Raw genomic sequence first — 18,890 nt, 5'->3', positions numbered from 1 at the left:
TGTATATACCCTGCAGAATTATAACAAGTACCAACAGGACTCTATATCCCCTGCAGAATTATAACAAGTTATCATGTGTTGCATTAAGAGGATTGACAACAGAGTGCCTTTCATTCGAAACATTATTCAAATCTTTGGGTTTCACATGGGCTGAAACGGATCTTCAAATTAAATGGTCTGTACTGAATACTCTTTCAATGTTAAGTAGGCATTACAATACAACACTAAAAGTAGCATCTACTATGTCTTATGGAAATGATATTTACCTCAACAGTCAACTTTTATTCCATTCTTCTTTTCACTTTGTTCTTCCAGATAAGTTTTTTTTGCTGTTGCTGCAACCAACAATTGAATGAACAAATTCTTAGTTCTTTCTAGAAACCACTAAAAATTGCAAGCCAACTCTTAATTAGTTTTATCTGAAACGAAACAAAATTCAATCTAGTCTTTCAAATCCTAAACAAAGAACTAGCTGATAATTGAAACAAACCTTAAAAGAGAGTGTATGAACAAAGAGTAAAATCATGAGAATGAGTTAATGATTCAGAATAGTCCGTTTTTCCTTTCGAAAATCAAACATGCAGATTATGAAATTAGTAGATAAATCAATCAAAATTCTTACAAGTTCACAACAAAATCAAACCTCAATTTACTCGTTAGGTGGAGATGGAGCTGAGTTTAAGACGAGTTTAGATGAAGATGGTATTGATAGAAGAAAGGGTTTCGTTGAAAATTTCAATTGAGTGATTCTCCTGCTAGATTTGGAGCAGAGTTTGATTTGAGAACAGAGAGAAAGGGTTTCGACTTTTCTTCGATTTGTGATTTGGAAAAGAAAAGAGATATGGAAGCGAAAAAACCAACCTCACTTTTTTACCCCTGATATGTTTCAAAATTACGAATAAAATAGGCAGGAGATGAAAACAATGCAAGGGTTAATCAGTCATTTGAGTATATTAGCGGGTAGGCGGGTAGGGTAGGATAATTTCGGGTTTCACCCGTCACTCTACCCATTTAATAGTGGGTAAGAATAGGGGCTGCACAACGGGTAGGGTGGGTAGGATATGGGCTATTTCGCCACCCTACCCGCTAACTGGCGGGTAAGAAGTTTTTTACCCGCTACCTTACCCGCCACTAAACGGGTAAGATCCTACCCGACCCATTATTTGGCGGGTCGGGTAGGATAGGGTGGCGGGTATGACCGTGTTTTTTTTTTATTTTGTTTTTTTCTATCTGGTTAACAACTACTATTCACTCTGTATACATAATAATATAATATGCTTTCCAATAAAACAGAAAAAAAATCTTGCAACAATATGTGCCAATCTAACTAGGGAAAAATAAACAAACAAAAGCATCCTGCTAGGCCATTTGTAGTCTCAAGAAACAAAGAGAATCAAATAAGAGTATCCTTGAAAAGGTGGACATCCTTGTTCTTCAAATAGGAGTATCACCACCAAAAGCTCTTCATATGACCTTCTTCAATCATCATCTACGATGATGGAATACGCACTAAGATCACCAAATAAAGCTGCATAACAACAGTTGAAGCCAATCAACATAAAAACAGAGGAGAGTTCAACATAAAAATGCCCAAGATATTCAATGCAGTTTCCAAATGCAGAGTACAACAAAAGACAGGACATAACATGTTGATTTCACTTTTGGTGCATGTTGTTGAAAGCAAACAATGGAGGGGGAAGTGAAAAACAAAGTATAGGTGTAATCCATTATCTCATCACAAATATGAGAGAAGAAAGTGGGAATACCCTAATTTCAGGATTAGATAAATTTGGGAAGGACCTGTCCATATATACATACAGCAGGTAGTAAATTAACAACAGCAAAGAGAATAAGGAACCACTATTAAGAAAACCAAAAGAATGACGTAGCAGCAGAATTACAGAACCGGGATGATCCCCACGAGATAACAAATGTAGAATGGGTAAAACGAGATAATATGCAACGTAAAGCAACAAGAAGAAAGACGCAATTCACCAGCAAGAGGTCAAGACATATGATGTTTAAAGCACCGCTAATCCACTAAAACTTCTGCTTTCTTGTGAATTACCTATTACTGGAGTTCATTCTTTAACAGTTCTATTATCATACACACCATTCCCACATCTCTGTTTAACAGCAGGTAGTAAATAAAATCCCCCATAGCACGATACTGAATTTCGAGTACCAACAGGACTATATCAAAACTAGCCAACATTATCTAAGATTACAAAAGAAAGTACAATACAACCACCCAAAACTCGATATGCAACTTCAAATACCAACATGACTATATATCACAAGTAGCCAACTGAAATGTTCAAATACCAATAGGACTGTATATCCCCTGCAGAATTATAACAAGTACCAACAGGACTCTATATCCCCTGCAGAATTATAACAAGTTATCATGTGTTGCATTAGGAGGATTGACAACAGAGTGCCTTTCATTCGAAACATTATTCAAATCTTTGGGTTTCACATGGGCTGAAACGGATCTTCAAATTAAATGGTCTGTACTGAATACTCTTTCAATGTTAAGTCGGCATTACAATACAACACTAAAAATAACATCTACTATGTCTTATGGAAATGATATTTACCTCAACAGTCAACTTTTATTCCATTCTTCTTTTCACTTTGTTCTTCCAGATAAGTTTTTTTTGCTGTTGCTGCAACCAACAATTGAATGGACAAATTCTTAGTTCTTTCTAGAAACCACTAAAAATTGCAAGCCAACTCTTAATTAGTTTTATCTGAAACGAAACAAAATTCAATCTAGTCTTTCAAATCCTAAACAAATAACTAGCTGATAATTGAAACAAACCTTAAAAGAGGGTGTCTGAACAAAGAGTAAAATCATGAGAATGAGTTAATGATTTAGAATAGTCCGTTTTCCCTTTCGAAAATCAAACATGCAGATTATGAAATTAGTAGATCAATCAATCAAAATTCTCACAAGTTCACAACAAAATCAAACCTCAATTTACTCGTTAGGTGGAGATGTAGCTGAGTTTTAAGACGAGTTTAGATGAAGATGGTAATGATAGAAGAAAGGGTTTCGTTGAAAATTTCAATTGAGTGATTCTCCTGCTAGATTTGGAGCAGAGTTTGATTTGAGAACAGGGAGAAAGGGTTTCGACTTTTCTTCGATTTGTGATTTGGAAAAGAAAAGAGATATGGAAGCGAAAAAACCAACCTCACTTTTTACCCCTGATATGTTTCAAAATTACGAAAAAAAATATGCCGGAGATGAAAACAATGCGAGGGTTACTCAGTCATTTGAGTATATTAGCGGGTAGGCGGGTAGGGTAGGATAATTTCGGGTTTCACCCGTCACCCTACCCATTTAATAGTGGGTAAGAAAATCTCTAACCGTCACCCTACCCGTTCAATGGCGGGTAGGGTAGGATACGGTTAAATCATTGACGGGTAGGGTAGAAATAACGGATATGGATAGGATATATGCACCCTTAGATAAGAAAATCTCTAACCGTCATCCTATCCGTTCAATGACGGGTAGGATAAAAATAACGGATATGGGTAGGGTATGTGCACACCTACAAGAAACTACCTGAAGCACCACCAGCTAGCCAAACTAGTCGTGGTTTTGTTATGTTTTACGTTTGTGCTTTGGCCTTTGGGTTATGACTATATGACCAATGATTCCAAGTTTGTGACTTTACTAAAATTGGACAACTGCACTTTTGAAATCCTATTGTATACATTAGGATCAAATTCGTAGAAGAAAATTCAAAATATCACTAGTCTAATCACAATTGTGGGACAGCCGACTGGGGTGCTCGTCTTTGGAGCTTTTCATTGGCTAGGTGTAAGAAATGTAAATTTTCCAGATTTATAATTTCTTTTGATATCTGCATTAACCATGAGAGAATTCAGGGACACAATTATAATTTGAAGCTTATGTGGTATTTTAAGACCGGTGAGATTCTTTTTTTTAATCGTGAAAACTTATTTATACATGACCCGAAGCATGGAAGTGTTAGACTAGCAAATCTTCATGGTTTGTGCATAATAAATGGTGAAAGTTACTGTGAAACCTTAATTTTCACTAAATTCTGGAACGTATATTACAGGGGGAAATGGACAAATTATCAATAGAAGATGCAGGACAAGAAGAAGAATCCATTAAATTCACTTATAATTAGTCCTTGGAAGAAAGTTAGAATGCATTATACAGTTACACTGCTTGTTAGTTTAAATTTCTAGTTTTAACTTATTTTTGTGCTTCAATATTCAGTCACTTGCTAGTTGTTAGTGTTACCCAGCACCTGCAACCATAGAATGGTTCTCTGTATGACTGTATAGGTCAGTGGCAGCGTCAGTTTTTCCTATCTCAAGGCTGTTTTGCGGTTTTGTGAGCATGAAATATGTACCTAAATAAATAAATTGTTTCGTTTAATGGGTGTCAACTCCAATTTGATCATTTAATTAACATTTTTCTTTTATGTTGGTAGGTTTGCCTTCAACTCTAATCAAATAAATGTAATCTTTAACTGTTGGTTTTTTAGGATGTTTGATGATCATGGAGATAGTTTGATAGAGTTGTATTAAGATTAGAAGTAGCAGTGGAGCAAGACTTTTGATTCTCTACAAACTCTCTTTTCATTAGGTTCTTGCTCAAGCTTACAAGGATGATAGACCTGCCTATTTATAGGCTTACATTTGCCGACCTGGACTGTACCTATACTTTTCTAGAGACACTGCTAACTTATCCTTTTGACTGAACTTTAGACCACTCGAACATTCTCTAGATATTTCTTTTCTCTGGCTAACTACAGACTTTTCTAAACCTTGTTCACATTAGTTCATATTAGACTTTACAAAACAGTAAACACCAGACAATTCTAGACTCATCTACAATTACAAATTACTTTCCAAATTTCTTGCAATTGCCCGTATGCTTTATGAGAACTATGTCCATAGTTTGCATTCATTAATGGAAGTACTTGAGATTTTCCCAACTGAGTTTGTCTTGCAAGGCATTATTCCTCTGCAATCTTTTTATGGATTCATTAATAAAGCTGATCAATTCCTCTTCATATTTGTATCAGTAATTAAGTTCTTTTTCATCAACAAAAGATGATCGATTACAAGTCGTTTATGCAGATTTCCTTTCAATGTTTTTTTTCTCTTGTTGTTAAAATGTCGAAGGACACTGCATTTCTGTTTTATCCACTCTCTGTCAAAAAGGTGGTCGATCGTAAGACCCTAGTAGAAAGTCAACAGTTCTTTGGTACTATTCCATTGACTCCTAGCTAGCTTCTAAACCCAACACTTCTTTGAGGTCCCATGATGAAATGTCACCGTAAAGACAATATGCATGCAAGAAGAAAATGTTATCCAGCCCGCGTAGTGTGCATATAAAAGTCTTGTTCCATGCCCTACCTATTCATTTTTCGTCCACCAATTGATTTTGAATGGATAACATTCACTGGAGTTATATAAATATCTTGAGTCCACAATCCACATCTTTGTATGAAAGGAAGAAAGTTCTTCCGGGGACGAAAACGAAGAATGAAAGTCTTACTGGGGGCTTTCACTTCAACTTGTCTGTGTCATCAAGTAGCTTAGAATGTTTCAATGAAGGTGAGACTTCAAATTAACTCGTCTTGAACTTCTGTTAGGATATTAGAACCAAACAAAAAACTTCGATTCTCAACCCATAAGCAATCATGTGTTACTTCCAAAGGCTATTATTCTTCATCTTCTTGTTCTTTCTGTTAAAAAATTCAGTTACAAGTTTTCGAGATAAATGTCCAATATCTAGGTGTGGTGAAATTTCAATTCAATACCCATTCAGTATCAAGGAAAATAATATTCAAGGTAGAGAGTTTAGTAAAGGGTGTGTTTATCCTCGTGGATTTGGTCTATCATGTAGAAACGGAACCAAAACGATCCTCAAACTCCCGTCTTACGGAGAATTTGATGTTCAAGGTATCTCTTATAATACACAAGAGATACAATTGTCTGACCCCGGTGGATGTTTTCCGAGACGTTTCCTTCATCATAATCCAGACCGCTCTCTCGGATATTCTGGATTTGGAAGCTCATATTATCAGACTAACTCTTATATCTTCTATAATTGTTCGACAGAAGGTTACTCTAATCTTACAAGAAAATACGCAAATAAATCGACTTCGATATTCTACGCAATCGACTGTCTTAGTAGTTCAACGCACGTAGTGTTGGCCATAGAGTCTTGGGGTGATACGAGGATTATGCATTCTATGAAGAAAAATAAGTGTAAGGTAATAGAAGCCGTTATTGCTCTAGGTCAGTGGGACTACAGTGAAGCTTTTTATCCGCTCAAAGTTAAGCTTCTTTCTCTCAGATGGTCTATATATGATCCTGAGAAGCCTCCACGATCGCGAGGTAAAAGAATCCGATCTTGTTCTTGTAATTTAAGAAAATACTCTTTGTCACTTGAACAAACAACGTACATATTACATGGTTATGTAATGAAGAAATTTCTATTTGCAGATCTTTCAAAAGGCATGGTTTACAGTCTTATAATTGTTGGATCGGCACTGCCAATTTTGATTGGCATAGCTTGGTGCTGTTGCAGGAATGACGATCAGAACCACCAACCACAGACTGAATTATCAACAGATGGTCTGCTTCCACAACAATCCAGTCCTGCTAGGAATGGTCTTGACGAGACTACTATACAGTCATATCCACAAGTGGTACTATGCCAAAGTCGGAAATTTCTTAATCCAGAAAATACTACTTGTTCTATATGTCTGGCAGATTATACACCTAAAGATACACTTAAGAGCCTACCTGGATGTAACCACTACTTCCATGTTAATTGTATCGATGGGTGGCTCCGTGTGAACGGGTCGTGCCCTGTTTGCCGGAAATCTCCTCTTCAATATTCACATTCTGTTCTTCCAGAACAGACTTGTTAATACTTGCTTTTGTACATTTCCAAAGGTTGAAAAATGCAAATACACACGTCGTGCTGCTGTTTCTAAAGGAGCGACCGGCTTTCCCTATTGGAGTTATGGAGTCAGCGGGGGACTATTTCAGTCGGTGGCGGAGCCATAAATTTAAAATGAGGGGCTAAAGAGAAATTTACATAAACACAAGGATTTTAGTGGACTAAATTTAAAATAAAAGGTGGGTTAACTGTAAATTTAAGATAAACACGAGATTTCTAACGATTTTACTGATTTTAGGGGGTATAGCTAGGGTTAGTCAACCCTTGGCGTATTTCAGTTCCATTTAACTAATAAGTTATGGGTACATTATTTATATGTCCCTATTTTTGACACCCAATAAATATATCCTTATACAACAATAAATATGTCTCTACCTTTTAATAATTTTATCCATTTAATATTAGATTATCTTAATACCCTCATCCATATATTTTTTTTTTTATTTCAAAATGGAACAAATTTCTTTCTCTACCACTTCACCACCACCACCAACATTCAACTACCATTCCATCACCACCGCTCAACAACCACCACCTACCAACCGCCACCACCACTAATATTCCACCACCACTCCTTCACCACCACCATTACACCACCAACAGTCCTCCACCACCACTAGTCCGTCACCGCCACCGCCACCACCGCCACCGCCACCACCGCCACCGCCGCCGCCACCACCGCCACCGTCGCCGCCACCACCGCCACCGTCGCCGCCGCCGCCACCACTGGTTCAGATATTTTTGTATCAATAACAGTAGTTGATCCAAATAAAAATAGAACCAACAGTAGAAGTTGATCCAATTTAGGGGATCAACAATAATAGTTGATCCAAAAAAAAAAGGATTAACAGTAGAAGTTGATCCATGTAAATGGAGTGAACTTGGCGTGAGTCGAACACACATCATCTGACATGGAGTCAGTCATGCTACCATTGCACCACAAGTTCAACATTGGAATAAATTTACACGATTTAAACTACAAGCATGATTTAAACTACAAGCATAATTATACTTATCCAAGGAAATATTGTCAACAATAGAAGTTGAAAGGATCAACAACAGTAGTTGATCCAAAAAAAAAAAGGATCAACAGTAGAAGTTGATTCAATTTAGGGGATCAACGACAGTAGTTGATCCCCTAATTTGGATCAACAATGGAAGTTGATCCACTACTATCACCTCCACCGCAACAACATCCACCACCACCACCATAGCAACAAGCACCAACACTATGTTGGAACATCCACCACCACTGCTGCAAACGCAAACAACCACCACCACTGCCATCGCTACAACTATACCTTCCACCACCATCAAAAACATGCAAATACAATACAACAATTATAATAGTCTCACTACCACCATTAACAGTAGTTGATCCCATAAAAAATTGGGTCAACAACAGGAGTTGATCCCATAAATGGATCAACAACCGTAGTTGATCCCATAAAAAATTGGATCAACAATAGGTGTTGACACCATAAATGGGATCAACAACAGTAGTTGATCCCGTAAAAATTGAAGTAAGTAGGTTTACTAAAAGGACAATTGCTATACCTGGAACACCACTGTTATCATCATCACCTTCACAACCACCACCACCACCACCACAATTATCATCTCCACTACAACATCATCCATTATCATATCAATAACTACCACCACCACAACAATAGCCACCAACTGCAACATCCAAAAAATAAAAAAGTTCATTGTATACCGACATATACAAAGGAAAAACATTAAATTCGATCAACGCATTTGTTTCTCAAAGTAGTCAAAAACCCCAATTGAACAAACACCGTTATCATCGATTTTAGGTTCTTCAACTGAATCTAATAATTCTGATGATCGAGTTTGAGATTTGGAGATTAGGTTCTCACTGATTCCTGACTCAATCAATACGAATCAGATGCTGCCGGATCTGATGATAAATTTGTTGGAGGTGGCAGAGCTGGTGAAGGTGTTGGTAGTGGTGCATGCGACGTTTTTTTGTTTCTCTCTGATTCCTGATTCAATCAATACGAGTCGGGTGCTGCCGGATCTGATGAAAAATTTAATGGAGGTGGCGGAGCTGGTGAAGGTGTTGGTAGTTGTGCAGGCGACGGTGAGGGCTTTTGTTTCTCTCTCAACTTCGGGAGTGTAAAGGAAGAAAAATAATACACAAAGAAGAAGAAGAAGGTCCCTAATGGAATTATAAATTTTTTGTTTTTACTAAAAATTTCAATTATGCCATTAGGGACATTTATAAAGTTTCTAAAGGATAATTGTATAGACCCATGAAAAGAAGGGACAATAATTCAATTTCCGCTAAGTTATGTTTGTTGCGTAGATGAATAATGATGAAGCTTAGATTGAGGTATACTAAAGGCAGGTCTTTTGGTGGAAGATTTCAATCTACCAAATTCCATTTTAGCTTAGCATTTGGAATAAATCATGGAAATTCAAGGTTAGCGGTAGAAGAGTGCCAAAATGGCAGAAGGAATAATGTTTAATGTTATTTGGATTAGCGTCACCCAATGCTTTTTTTTTTTTTCGTATTCAAAACTACATAATGAAAAGCACCGATAATTCAGTGCACGACTTATGGTGTTTTCGGACATTTGACTGTGATTTCAAGTTGTGTTTTGTGCGAATCAGAGTTTTAAGACCCGGACCGGCCGGTTGGACCGGAGAACCGGCAAACCAGCAAGAAAAACGGTCTGGTTCAATACTGACCCACTAACATGTTTAAAAAACCAGTGAACCGGATAAACCGACCGGTTAAATCGGTAAACCAGCTGACCCGGCTGGGTTTTAGACGGTCCAACGATTTACTTTTCCATCAAATTTTTTTCCTTCTGAAGCCAAAGTTTTAAAACAGGTCTTCAATCTATCTTCCTAAATCTATATATTGTGATTTGTATTACTGGAGATGTTTATAGCAATTGAAAGATGGATTTTACTTTGCATAATCAGATCTATAATCGCCCATCATCATCATCAGATCTACAATACATCAGAATCTCAGATTCATTCATAAAAAAAAAAAAAAAATTCTCACAAAAAAGAAGATGAATCCATGAAATTAAACGTCGTTGGACAAATTTAGAAAAGGAAAGAAACAATTTTATGGATGACCTGCTCATATGTTGGAAATAGAGAGACAAAGAATCGCGCCAACAGGTAAAAAAAAAATAGCAGAGAAAAGAAAGAGTTAGACCAGAGGTAAAAGAAGGAACGTATTTGAAGGGGTAATTTGGATTTTGGGTATTACTAATTATTTCACGTCCTTCCTTTCATAAGCAGGTTAACCAGCCACCACTAGCACCACGTTTTAAGGCTCCACGTTCTAAGGGTGGTCCATCCACTGGTTAACCCAGTGCACTTTGACCCAGTAACATTACTTGTTTGACGTCCGGTCCCGTTATTAAAACATTGGTGCGAATCGGATTACCCATATCCTTTAGGTATCAAGCTCTCTTCCGTGAAACTTCAAGACATTTTTTGGGAAAAAGTGGATGACCTAACTTGGAAGCCACTAATCTGGATTCTCCATATCATTTATACACCCGAAATAATCTGGATTCTATCATAGGACATGCTCTACGAGCTAAATAAGGATAGTTAAATTAAGGCGAAAAAAATTGCTAAATTATCCCTTGTTAAATAAAACCAATGTTCAAACACTTATTTTTTTTATTTGAACTCCTGAAGGCTTAGACAAATATTTTTCTTTTTTCCTTTTGTTTGTCGGGCCCTAAAAAAAATATGCATTCAATAATCAAATCCCGTGGTATTCAAATTTCAAAAAGTATATAGGCGATCCATGTACAATCTTCCCTATCTTACAAGGTTCGCACCAATATTTCTTAGAGTCCAAATGAAAATGAATTTGAAGCCACTATTTTGATGATGATATGTTCTTCTTATTAAAGAATCTTTATTGGAGCTGTACGTGACTGTGATTCTTGGGGTTGCACCGGGTCATGAAATAGTAAATGGAATAACCCCTTATCCTATTATTTTCTTTAATGCCTAATATACTCTCAATTAAATTAGTGTTGATTATGATGTTTAACTAACCTAATCATAATTAATGACGGGATTAAAATTATAATCAAATGATTAACCTTTGGAAAATCAAAACTTTATTTTCATTTTTTTCTTGATTTAGAAAAGGAAAATGAGGATTTTTGATGAATTTTTTTTAAAACATTTGAAGAAAATGATGAAACCTATCCTAAGGATACTCGGGAAAACCTTGTAATCGGTCCCCGTTAGCAATTTTTGTTGATTCAAATCCGTTAAAGATTGAGAGAAAATCTGGGTTTTTTTACCAGTTACGGCGGGGATATTTTGTCGTGCCATCCGTAATAGTATGAACGTCCGGGAGGAAGCTCTACTCTAAGCCGTAAAGGATATTTATGGTTCGCAATCTAAGAACTCCTAGCTGTAACTATAGATTACGGTTAGGTGAGTATGAACTCCTGGCCGAATCCTCATCCAGAGTCACCTGTGACTTTTTTCACGACTGTAAACCCAACCGTGAAAATACCCAGTCGTTTTTGGTGTCGGCACTCTCAACCGATTTATTTATTGTTTTTTTTTACTTGAACCAATATGGTTGAGTCTGTAAACGGGTAATTTTTCAAGAAAAATAGTCGTTGGGTCATTAATCTCTATAAAATGAGACCATTTTATCATCTCTTCCTCACCTAATTCTAGTTTTAAGCTTTCATATTCATTGTAATCTATTTATCATCCAAAATGTTAGAGCATTGCTCGGTCGAATTCACAAGTCCTTCTATCTCAAGCTTGTTGTCAAATTTAGTTGTCAAAACTATATCTTTATTTCTGGTCTGCATTTAGTCAGGTCTCAGATTAGGGTAGAAGTATGTAGTTGAGATTCGGATATCACTGAGTTTTACCGCTTGAAGGAGAATATCAATAGGAACTTTGGAGAACTTTAACATTAAAAGGTAAGCGAAGACTGAACCACCTATATCTCAAGTTTTTACCATTTCTATCTTTGAGACATTGTTGCATGACTAAATTAGATAGTACACGCATAATGGAAATTTTGAGTTAAGTTTATCTTGAATATCTTCTCGAAATATGAAACTAAGCTTAAGAACATTTGTTCACACTTGATGAATTTAGCTTAGAACAATTTATTGTTTACAACCTAATTAGACATTAAGTTTATCATTCGAAAATAGCCTGGAACAGTGATACGTGGCATTGATGTTATCTGGGAATGTTTCGAATGATTTAGAGAGAAATATGGATTGTTAATCTGGATACATGACAATATACATACCAGTTCACATACTGGGAGAACTATTATAAGCATTGTTGTGCTTAAATGATTGGTTGGAAGACTTCGTTTATAAAGATAACATTTCTTTTTTTTTGCTGAAACTCAGTGCGTAGTTTCGTTTGTTCTTCTTCGTAGTTCTATTACTTATATATCTTATTCGAATGTTGTTGAATTCTTGTAATGCAAATATAGATTGTAGAATGAAGACAAGGGAAAATATGTGTTTCTTACTTTACTTTAGCGTTTGTTTTTGAGTTTCTAATCATGTGTGTGTGAGAGTAAGAGAGTTAACTACTTAAGAGCAATGTTTTTAAGATTGTTTATGTGTTTGAATGTGTGTTTGAGACGATTTGGATGATATGTTTGAGAAATTGAACTTGAATTTCAAGTATGAATACGTTTTACAGGTTTTTTAACTTTTATTTTTGGTCATAAACCGGATATTATCGGTTAAATACCCCATAACTTAGCATATCAGAATTGATATCTAATTTTGATATTCTATTGGATATTATCGAATACCAGATATCCGATAACACTTAACCTATCGCCTATTAAATACAAATTTATGAGTATTTGATGAATATTCATCGGTTGACACCGTATGCGTCTAAATTCATAGACCAAATCCTAAATATGGAAGCATTGATTTAGGGATTATGGTGGGTCCTTAACTGAATGCAATGAACCAGTGAGAAAGTGACACACTACGACATGGAGAAATTTTTTTGGAGTGGGGATATAGAGCATTTTCGTCTTTTTCCACCTTGGCTCAATAAGTTTGCCAGGCCATGACGCATGGTATTGGCAAAACCAAAATTTTGGCAGTCACCAGCCTTAAGGCCCGAGGCGCTCGGTTATTAATGTGCACCGAAATTAACGGTTCGGATTCAATCACAAAACGCATCGTCCCGATTCCAAAACCCCGATAAGGTCCAACAAAATCTCTTTCCCAGCCTTTTCTTATACAATTCCGTCCTTTTCTTGGGCACAATCTCACCGCCGTTTCCTCACAGAGATCTTTAATGGCGGAACCAAAAAAATGTTAAATCTCATCCAAATCGCCTCATCGTCACCACCAAAATCAATGTTATTAAGAAGAATTTTCACTTCAATTTCTTCTTCTCCTTACAAAACAAATCTCCATCGTTCATTCATCCCATTAGCACTCTCTTCATCATCAAATTCACAGGTGAAATTCCGTCCTCCCTCTTCAATTTCAATGTCGTCATCATCTGAAAACAACAATAATGATAAATTGGATGAAGCAAAGAGATCAACGATACTACCATCAGTAACAGGATCAACAAAACCTGAATTACTCAGAGGTATTGAATCGGTACTCGGCTCACCATTCAGCTCCGATCCATTCACACCAAAACCTAATCCGCTCATAATCGTGATTAGCGGACCGTCCGGTGTTGGAAAAGACGCTGTGATTAAGAAATTACGTGAAGTTCGTCAGGGATTGCATTTCGTTGTGACTGCGACGACACGGGATAAGCGAATCGGTGAAGTTGATGGAGTTGATTATCATTTTGTAAGTAAGGAGAAGTTTCTTGAATTAGTTGATTCAAATGAGTTATTAGAATATGCATTAGTTTATGGTGATTATAAAGGTATACCTAAACAACAAATTAGAGATTTTATGTCCAAAGGGAAGGATATTATACTTAGAGTTGATATACAAGGTGCAGCTACATTGAGGAAGATATTGGGGGATTCTGCGATTTTTGTGTTTTTAGTTGCTGAGAGTGAAGAAGAACTTGTGAATCGGTTGGTGGATAGGAAGACGGAAACGATTGATACGTTGATTGTTAGGATTAAGACTGCGAGGGAAGAGGTTAAACATATGAGGAGTTTTGATTATGTTGTTGTGAATGCGGAAGGGAAATTGGATAATGCTGTTAAATTGGTGGAGTCTATTATTGATGCTGAGAAAGCTAAGGTGTTACAGAGGAGAGCTGTTATCTAGGTTGGGTTTTTGATTATTCGAGGTAAGTTTTCTTTTATTTGCGCATTATGTTACTGTTTTATGTTTTTCACTTTTTTGTTATATTTTCAAGTTATGGATGATGAATACGAAAATTGTAGGATGATTGCATTGGTAATTGACTTATGTTGAATTTCACTCGAATACAAATGTGTCCTCTGCTAGATTCAATTCGAAGTTGATTGGGCTTATATGGGTAGAATTCGACGTCTCCTTTACAGTAATTTGCATAGAAGTGTAGTAGTTTACTAATCGAGCAGCATAGAAATGCTGTAAGTGATAGCTTTCTCAGTATCCTCGTGTTTGGATACAGTGACAGTTAGCAAAAGCCAAGTATAGTGACATGTAGTTCTCCAAACGCATTTCTTATTTGAATTGAGGAGTCATGTAATGTATATGATGTCCCGTAGCTGATGCTCCTTTTCGGTATATATGGTAGTTCTGTAAGATTTGACCTTTGCATGTGGTAGAACAGTGAAAGTAAATAGTGTGCCTACCATCATTGCCTCCACTCTGAGAGTGGGTTAGAATTTTGGGCTTAGCAGCAGTTCTGTGACAAAGTCATGGTGATGCCCCTTTCTTGATTAATGCAAATGTGTGGTGTTCTGTATGCCTAATCATAACGAAAAAACCAGTAACAAAATAGTTAAGTTAAGGACGGCGTTTGACAGCTTTCTCTTGCTTTATTACTTTTACTGGATCATGTTTGGAAAAAATCATATATTTGTGAGAGTATACAGGGGGTTTAGTTGATGACAGCGAAGAAGAGCTTGTGAGTGGATTGGTGGATAGGAAGGTGGAAACGATTGATATGTTAATTGTTAGGGTTAAGACTTGCGAGGGAAAAATTTAAACGTAGGTGGAATTTCGATTATGTTGTTGTTAATGGCGAAGGGAAATTGGATAATGCTGTTAAACTGGTTGAGTCTGTTATTGATGCTGACAAAGCTACGGTGTTACAGAGGAGAGTTGTTATCTAGTTTCGCGTTTGGGATTATTTTTCGAGGTTAGTTTCTTTTATTTGCTCGTTATGTTACTGTAAAATGTTTTTTGTTGTATTTTCAAGTTACTTATGATTGATAAATACGAAACTTGTAGGATGATTGCATTGGTAATTGACTTGTGTTGAAATTTCACTTGAATACAAATGTGTGCTTTGTTAGATTCGATTTGAAGTAGATTGGGCTTATATGGATAGAATTCGACGTCTTCCTTTTCAGGAATTTGTATAGAATCGTAGTAGTTTAGTAATCGAGCAGCATAGAAATGTTGTAAGTGATAACTTTTGCAACATCCTCTTGTTCGTGTTTGGATACAGTCACAATAAGGAAAAGCTAAGCATAATGACATGTGGTACTCCAAGCGCGTTTCTTATTTCGATCGACTCATGTAATAAAGAATTGGAGACAGTAATTTGTATAGAACTGTAGTAGTTTAGTAATGGAGCTGCATAGACACGTTTCATTCATCCATAGATATGCTGTACTACCTCGTGTTTTTTAATTTAAGATTACTAGATTAGAACTCATGTTATGTCTAGCGTGGTGTAGCTGATGTTCCTTTTAGGTGTATTCTGCAATTCAGTTATGATTTGACCTTCGAATGTGGTAAGAACAGTGAAAGTACATGGTACCCTCCGTCATCACCTCCATTTTTGCTGAGGGGTGAGTTAAGAGTTTTTGGCCCAGTTGTAACAAATGGGTCATGATTCAATGACCCTTTTGCATAGAGACCTTCTTTCAGGGCTAATTTGAAAGTATCTGTAACTAGCCAACTAGTTAAGTTACGGAAGGGCTCTGGAAATTTCCTCTTGCTCCACTGCTTTTAGTAGATCATGTTTGGAATCCATTTGTGAGTGTATTAGAGGTCTAAAGCATTTATGTTCATATTGTGCTCATGTAAAACCATTGTTCGGTGGACTGCAATTTTTCATATTTTGGACTTTTTTTCTTCTTTTCCTGCTGTTAAAACTTACTATCTGTATGGTCTTTCAGTTATTTATTTTTCTGTCTGAATTTTCAGTTGGCTTTTTGTATTTTTCTTCTCTCTCTCTCTTTCAGGAAATGAAGAAGTTTCTTTAGTTGAAGACAACCATGCAGTTGCCAGTTCCATCAAGACAGATAAGTGATGATTATATTTCTGTTGCGGAAGGACTTTCTTGAACATGGTTATTGAAGGATTGTCAGTGAGTACATTCTGCAGAAGATAATTTTCAGTATCATTATTGGAGGACTTTGTTTTAATATACGGTTGGAACCTTCATCTGCTAGTCTTTGTTTTAGGAAAGCTAGGATGTTGTTTTGGTAGTTAGTTGGTGAAGAAGGGTTTTGAAGTTAAACCCTGTCCAAATATGCCTGCATTTATACTTTGACAGGTGAATGATAACATCTGTTTCGTGTCCGTTTTTCTGTAACCCCTATTTCTCCTAGTTGAACCCACAATTTTTTTTTCAAACTTCTCGAGATGAACCATTTTTTTGTTTTAAAAGAGAAAATGATGGACCACTAACTATTAACCACTGTCCAGATAGTATACATGTAAGTTTTCTTGAAAACACTGAAATCAATCTATAATAGGAAAATATCTTGCGACAACCAGGAATTCATAGCGACATAAGTTTAAGAGGATAAACCATCCTCCATAACTAATAACCACAATAAACATGGTTCTCATTCTTTTCCACACATTTTATTGCTCGCTTCTGCTCTCTTATTCATATACATATATATGTAATTAATCAATCCACCACTTCTATAATGCAATCTAAACAAAAGTACGCGTAGACACTCTTCACACCTAATTAGAACATCACTCTGTGTAGTATTACAATCCCATCGTCTTTGCATTCTTGTTCTCCTCCATTTCAGTGACAGTGCTATGATCCTCACTACTATCTCTGCCACCATCTTCTCCTGATATCTCTTCGAGTGATCGTCCTTTTGTTTCCGGTACTAAGAATGTAAAAAAGAACCCAAGCATATTTGTGAATGCTAAAATCATCATAGCCTTCTTTATCTTGTTAGTATTGCCGCCCAAAGTGTAACTTTGTATACCAAAGGCTCCAACCAAAGCTCCAGCTTTCCCAGAGGCTGCACTCAGAGCATGACATGTTGACCGAACTCTAGTTGGGAAAAGCTCAGCTGGTAAAACAAATGTAATACTGTTTGGCCCAAAGTTTGCAAAAAAGAAAGTCAATCCGTAAAGGGCTGCAAACAATCTATGGTGATCCTTCTTCAAGTAGTCATATTTGAGCCCTATAATAAGCATAAATACTGACATCATGAAGAAACCAACAAGTTGGATTATGAATCTACCGATTTTCTCGATGAAGAAAACTGTGAACCAGTATCCTGGAAATGTTCCGAACATGGCAATGATGAACATGGCTTTTGAGATATCAAAAACTTCTTGGAGAGCGTTAATATCGACAGCTTCTTTTGTTAAACCGATGGCAGGGAAGATATCTTTTTGGGTTAAGTTTTGGCTGTAAAAGGCAATATCTAACAGAAACCAAGTTGTTGTTGTACCCAAAAGATGTAAACCATGTCGACGGAGAAACTCCATAGACAATAAGGGATAATTGTTAAATGATTTAAACTGCTCTAACTTCTCATCATCTGCTTGTATTTCGATATCAAGTACTCGTCCCATATCAGCTGCTGCTTGTTTAGCATTTCCTTGGATTATCGCAGTGTAACGACCAGTTTCAGGCATTTTCATTCTCCAATAGTAAGTTAATATTGCAGGTAAAGCACCTAACATAAGAACAATTCTCCACATTAAATCTGCTTGAGGTTGGGTCGAGAGAACATGATCGTCAGTAAAAGCTGGAGCTGGGTACATATGCAGAAATAATGCAGATAAACTCATCGAGACTAAGCCAGCCGCAATTATACCCACACCTTGCATGGCAAATACCGCAGCGATAAATGCACCGCGGGTTCTCTTATTAGCATATTCGGACATGATCGTAGCAGATAGAGGATAATCTCCACCAATACCGAAACCTAACCAGAATCTAAAGAAACAAAGAGTTCCAATGACAGATTTTGCACTAGCCCCAAATGAAAGGCCGGAACCAATTGCACAAATAACCATTAGTACAAGAGTTACTCCATAAACTTTTTTTCGACCAAGTTTATCACCAAGAAAGCCAAAAAAAAGTTGACCACTTAGAGTTCCAACTAGAGCAACACCTATGACAAAATTGTTAACAGGGTCAGGGATTTTCCCTGGTTTTCCACTTGCTGGATCATAGTAATACAAACGACCGAGAAGTTTCGAAACGGTTGAGATACAAAAGAGATCATATGCATCAGTGAAGAAACCCATACCAGCAATTACTATTGCTGTTACATGGTACCATTGTGTTCTTGCTGTATCAAGTGCTGTTAACACAGCAAGATTTGGTGAAGACATCTTTTTATTTTAGTGGGATGTGAAGAACATGTACTTTTTTTAGTTTCTATTTGCTGATTTTCTTTGTGGATTTGTATATTCTTATAGTTGGTTTCCAAGATATTAAAAAATGGTTTGATGAAGAGAGACGTTTAAAACTAAGTCTAGAGAGGGAACTACAAGAAATTGATGGGGTGTACATAGAGGATATTCTTATTCCTGGAATAAGAATT

The 18,890-nt window shown here is 36.6% G+C and overlaps 3 protein-coding genes across 4 annotated transcripts; 2 read left to right on the top strand and 1 right to left on the bottom strand.

Annotated features, from left to right (window-relative positions):
- The first annotated feature begins 5,529 nt into the window (after positions 1-5,529).
- Positions 5,530-7,299, top strand: LOC113323761 (RING-H2 finger protein ATL22-like). The gene is made up of 2 exons (XM_026572105.1): positions 5,530-6,393; positions 6,502-7,299. Exons 1-2 carry the CDS (start codon positions 5,694-5,696, stop codon positions 6,930-6,932), a joined length of 1,131 nt encoding a protein of 376 aa, XP_026427890.1. The 5' UTR covers positions 5,530-5,693; the 3' UTR covers positions 6,933-7,299.
- A 5,878-nt stretch (positions 7,300-13,177) lies between these two features.
- Positions 13,178-16,774, top strand: LOC113323399 (guanylate kinase 2, chloroplastic/mitochondrial-like). Of its 2 annotated transcripts, XR_003347573.1 has the most exons (3): positions 13,178-14,263; positions 15,000-15,265; positions 16,320-16,774. XR_003347573.1 is itself a non-coding variant. In XM_026571699.1 (2 exons), the coding sequence occupies exon 1, from the start codon at positions 13,309-13,311 to the stop codon at positions 14,239-14,241; it is 933 nt and encodes a 310-aa protein (XP_026427484.1). In that variant the 5' UTR covers positions 13,180-13,308; the 3' UTR covers positions 14,242-14,263; positions 16,320-16,774. The 2 variants fall into 2 exon arrangements, 1 of the variants encoding a protein (XP_026427484.1); XM_026571699.1 differs by lacking the exon at positions 15,000-15,265 and having other exon boundaries at positions 13,180-14,263.
- Positions 16,775-17,082: 308 nt separating this feature from the next.
- Positions 17,083-18,678, bottom strand: LOC113325217 (inorganic phosphate transporter 1-11-like). The gene has a single exon (XM_026573426.1). It carries the CDS (start codon positions 18,676-18,678, stop codon positions 17,083-17,085), a length of 1,596 nt encoding a protein of 531 aa, XP_026429211.1.
- Positions 18,679-18,890: the final 212 nt, after the last annotated feature.

Source organism: Papaver somniferum, chromosome 11 (genome assembly GCF_003573695.1).
Source record: "Papaver somniferum cultivar HN1 chromosome 11, ASM357369v1, whole genome shotgun sequence".
NCBI classification, from domain to species: Eukaryota; Viridiplantae; Streptophyta; class Magnoliopsida; order Ranunculales; family Papaveraceae; genus Papaver; species Papaver somniferum.
Note: the sequence above shows the minus strand (reverse complement) of the source record. Positions and strands in the feature narration are given on the sequence as shown.

Coding starts and splice junctions, on each gene's coding strand:
- LOC113323399 (XM_026571699.1), top strand. CDS start 13,309: ATGTTAAATCTCATCCAAATCGCCTCATCGTCACCACCAAAATCAATG.
- LOC113323761 (XM_026572105.1), top strand. CDS start 5,694: ATGTGTTACTTCCAAAGGCTATTATTCTTCATCTTCTTGTTCTTTCTG. Junction 6,394..6,501: donor GAAGCCTCCACGATCGCGAG/GTAAAAGAATCC, acceptor TTCTATTTGCAG/ATCTTTCAAAAGGCATGGTT.
- LOC113325217 (XM_026573426.1), bottom strand. CDS start 18,678: ATGTCTTCACCAAATCTTGCTGTGTTAACAGCACTTGATACAGCAAGA.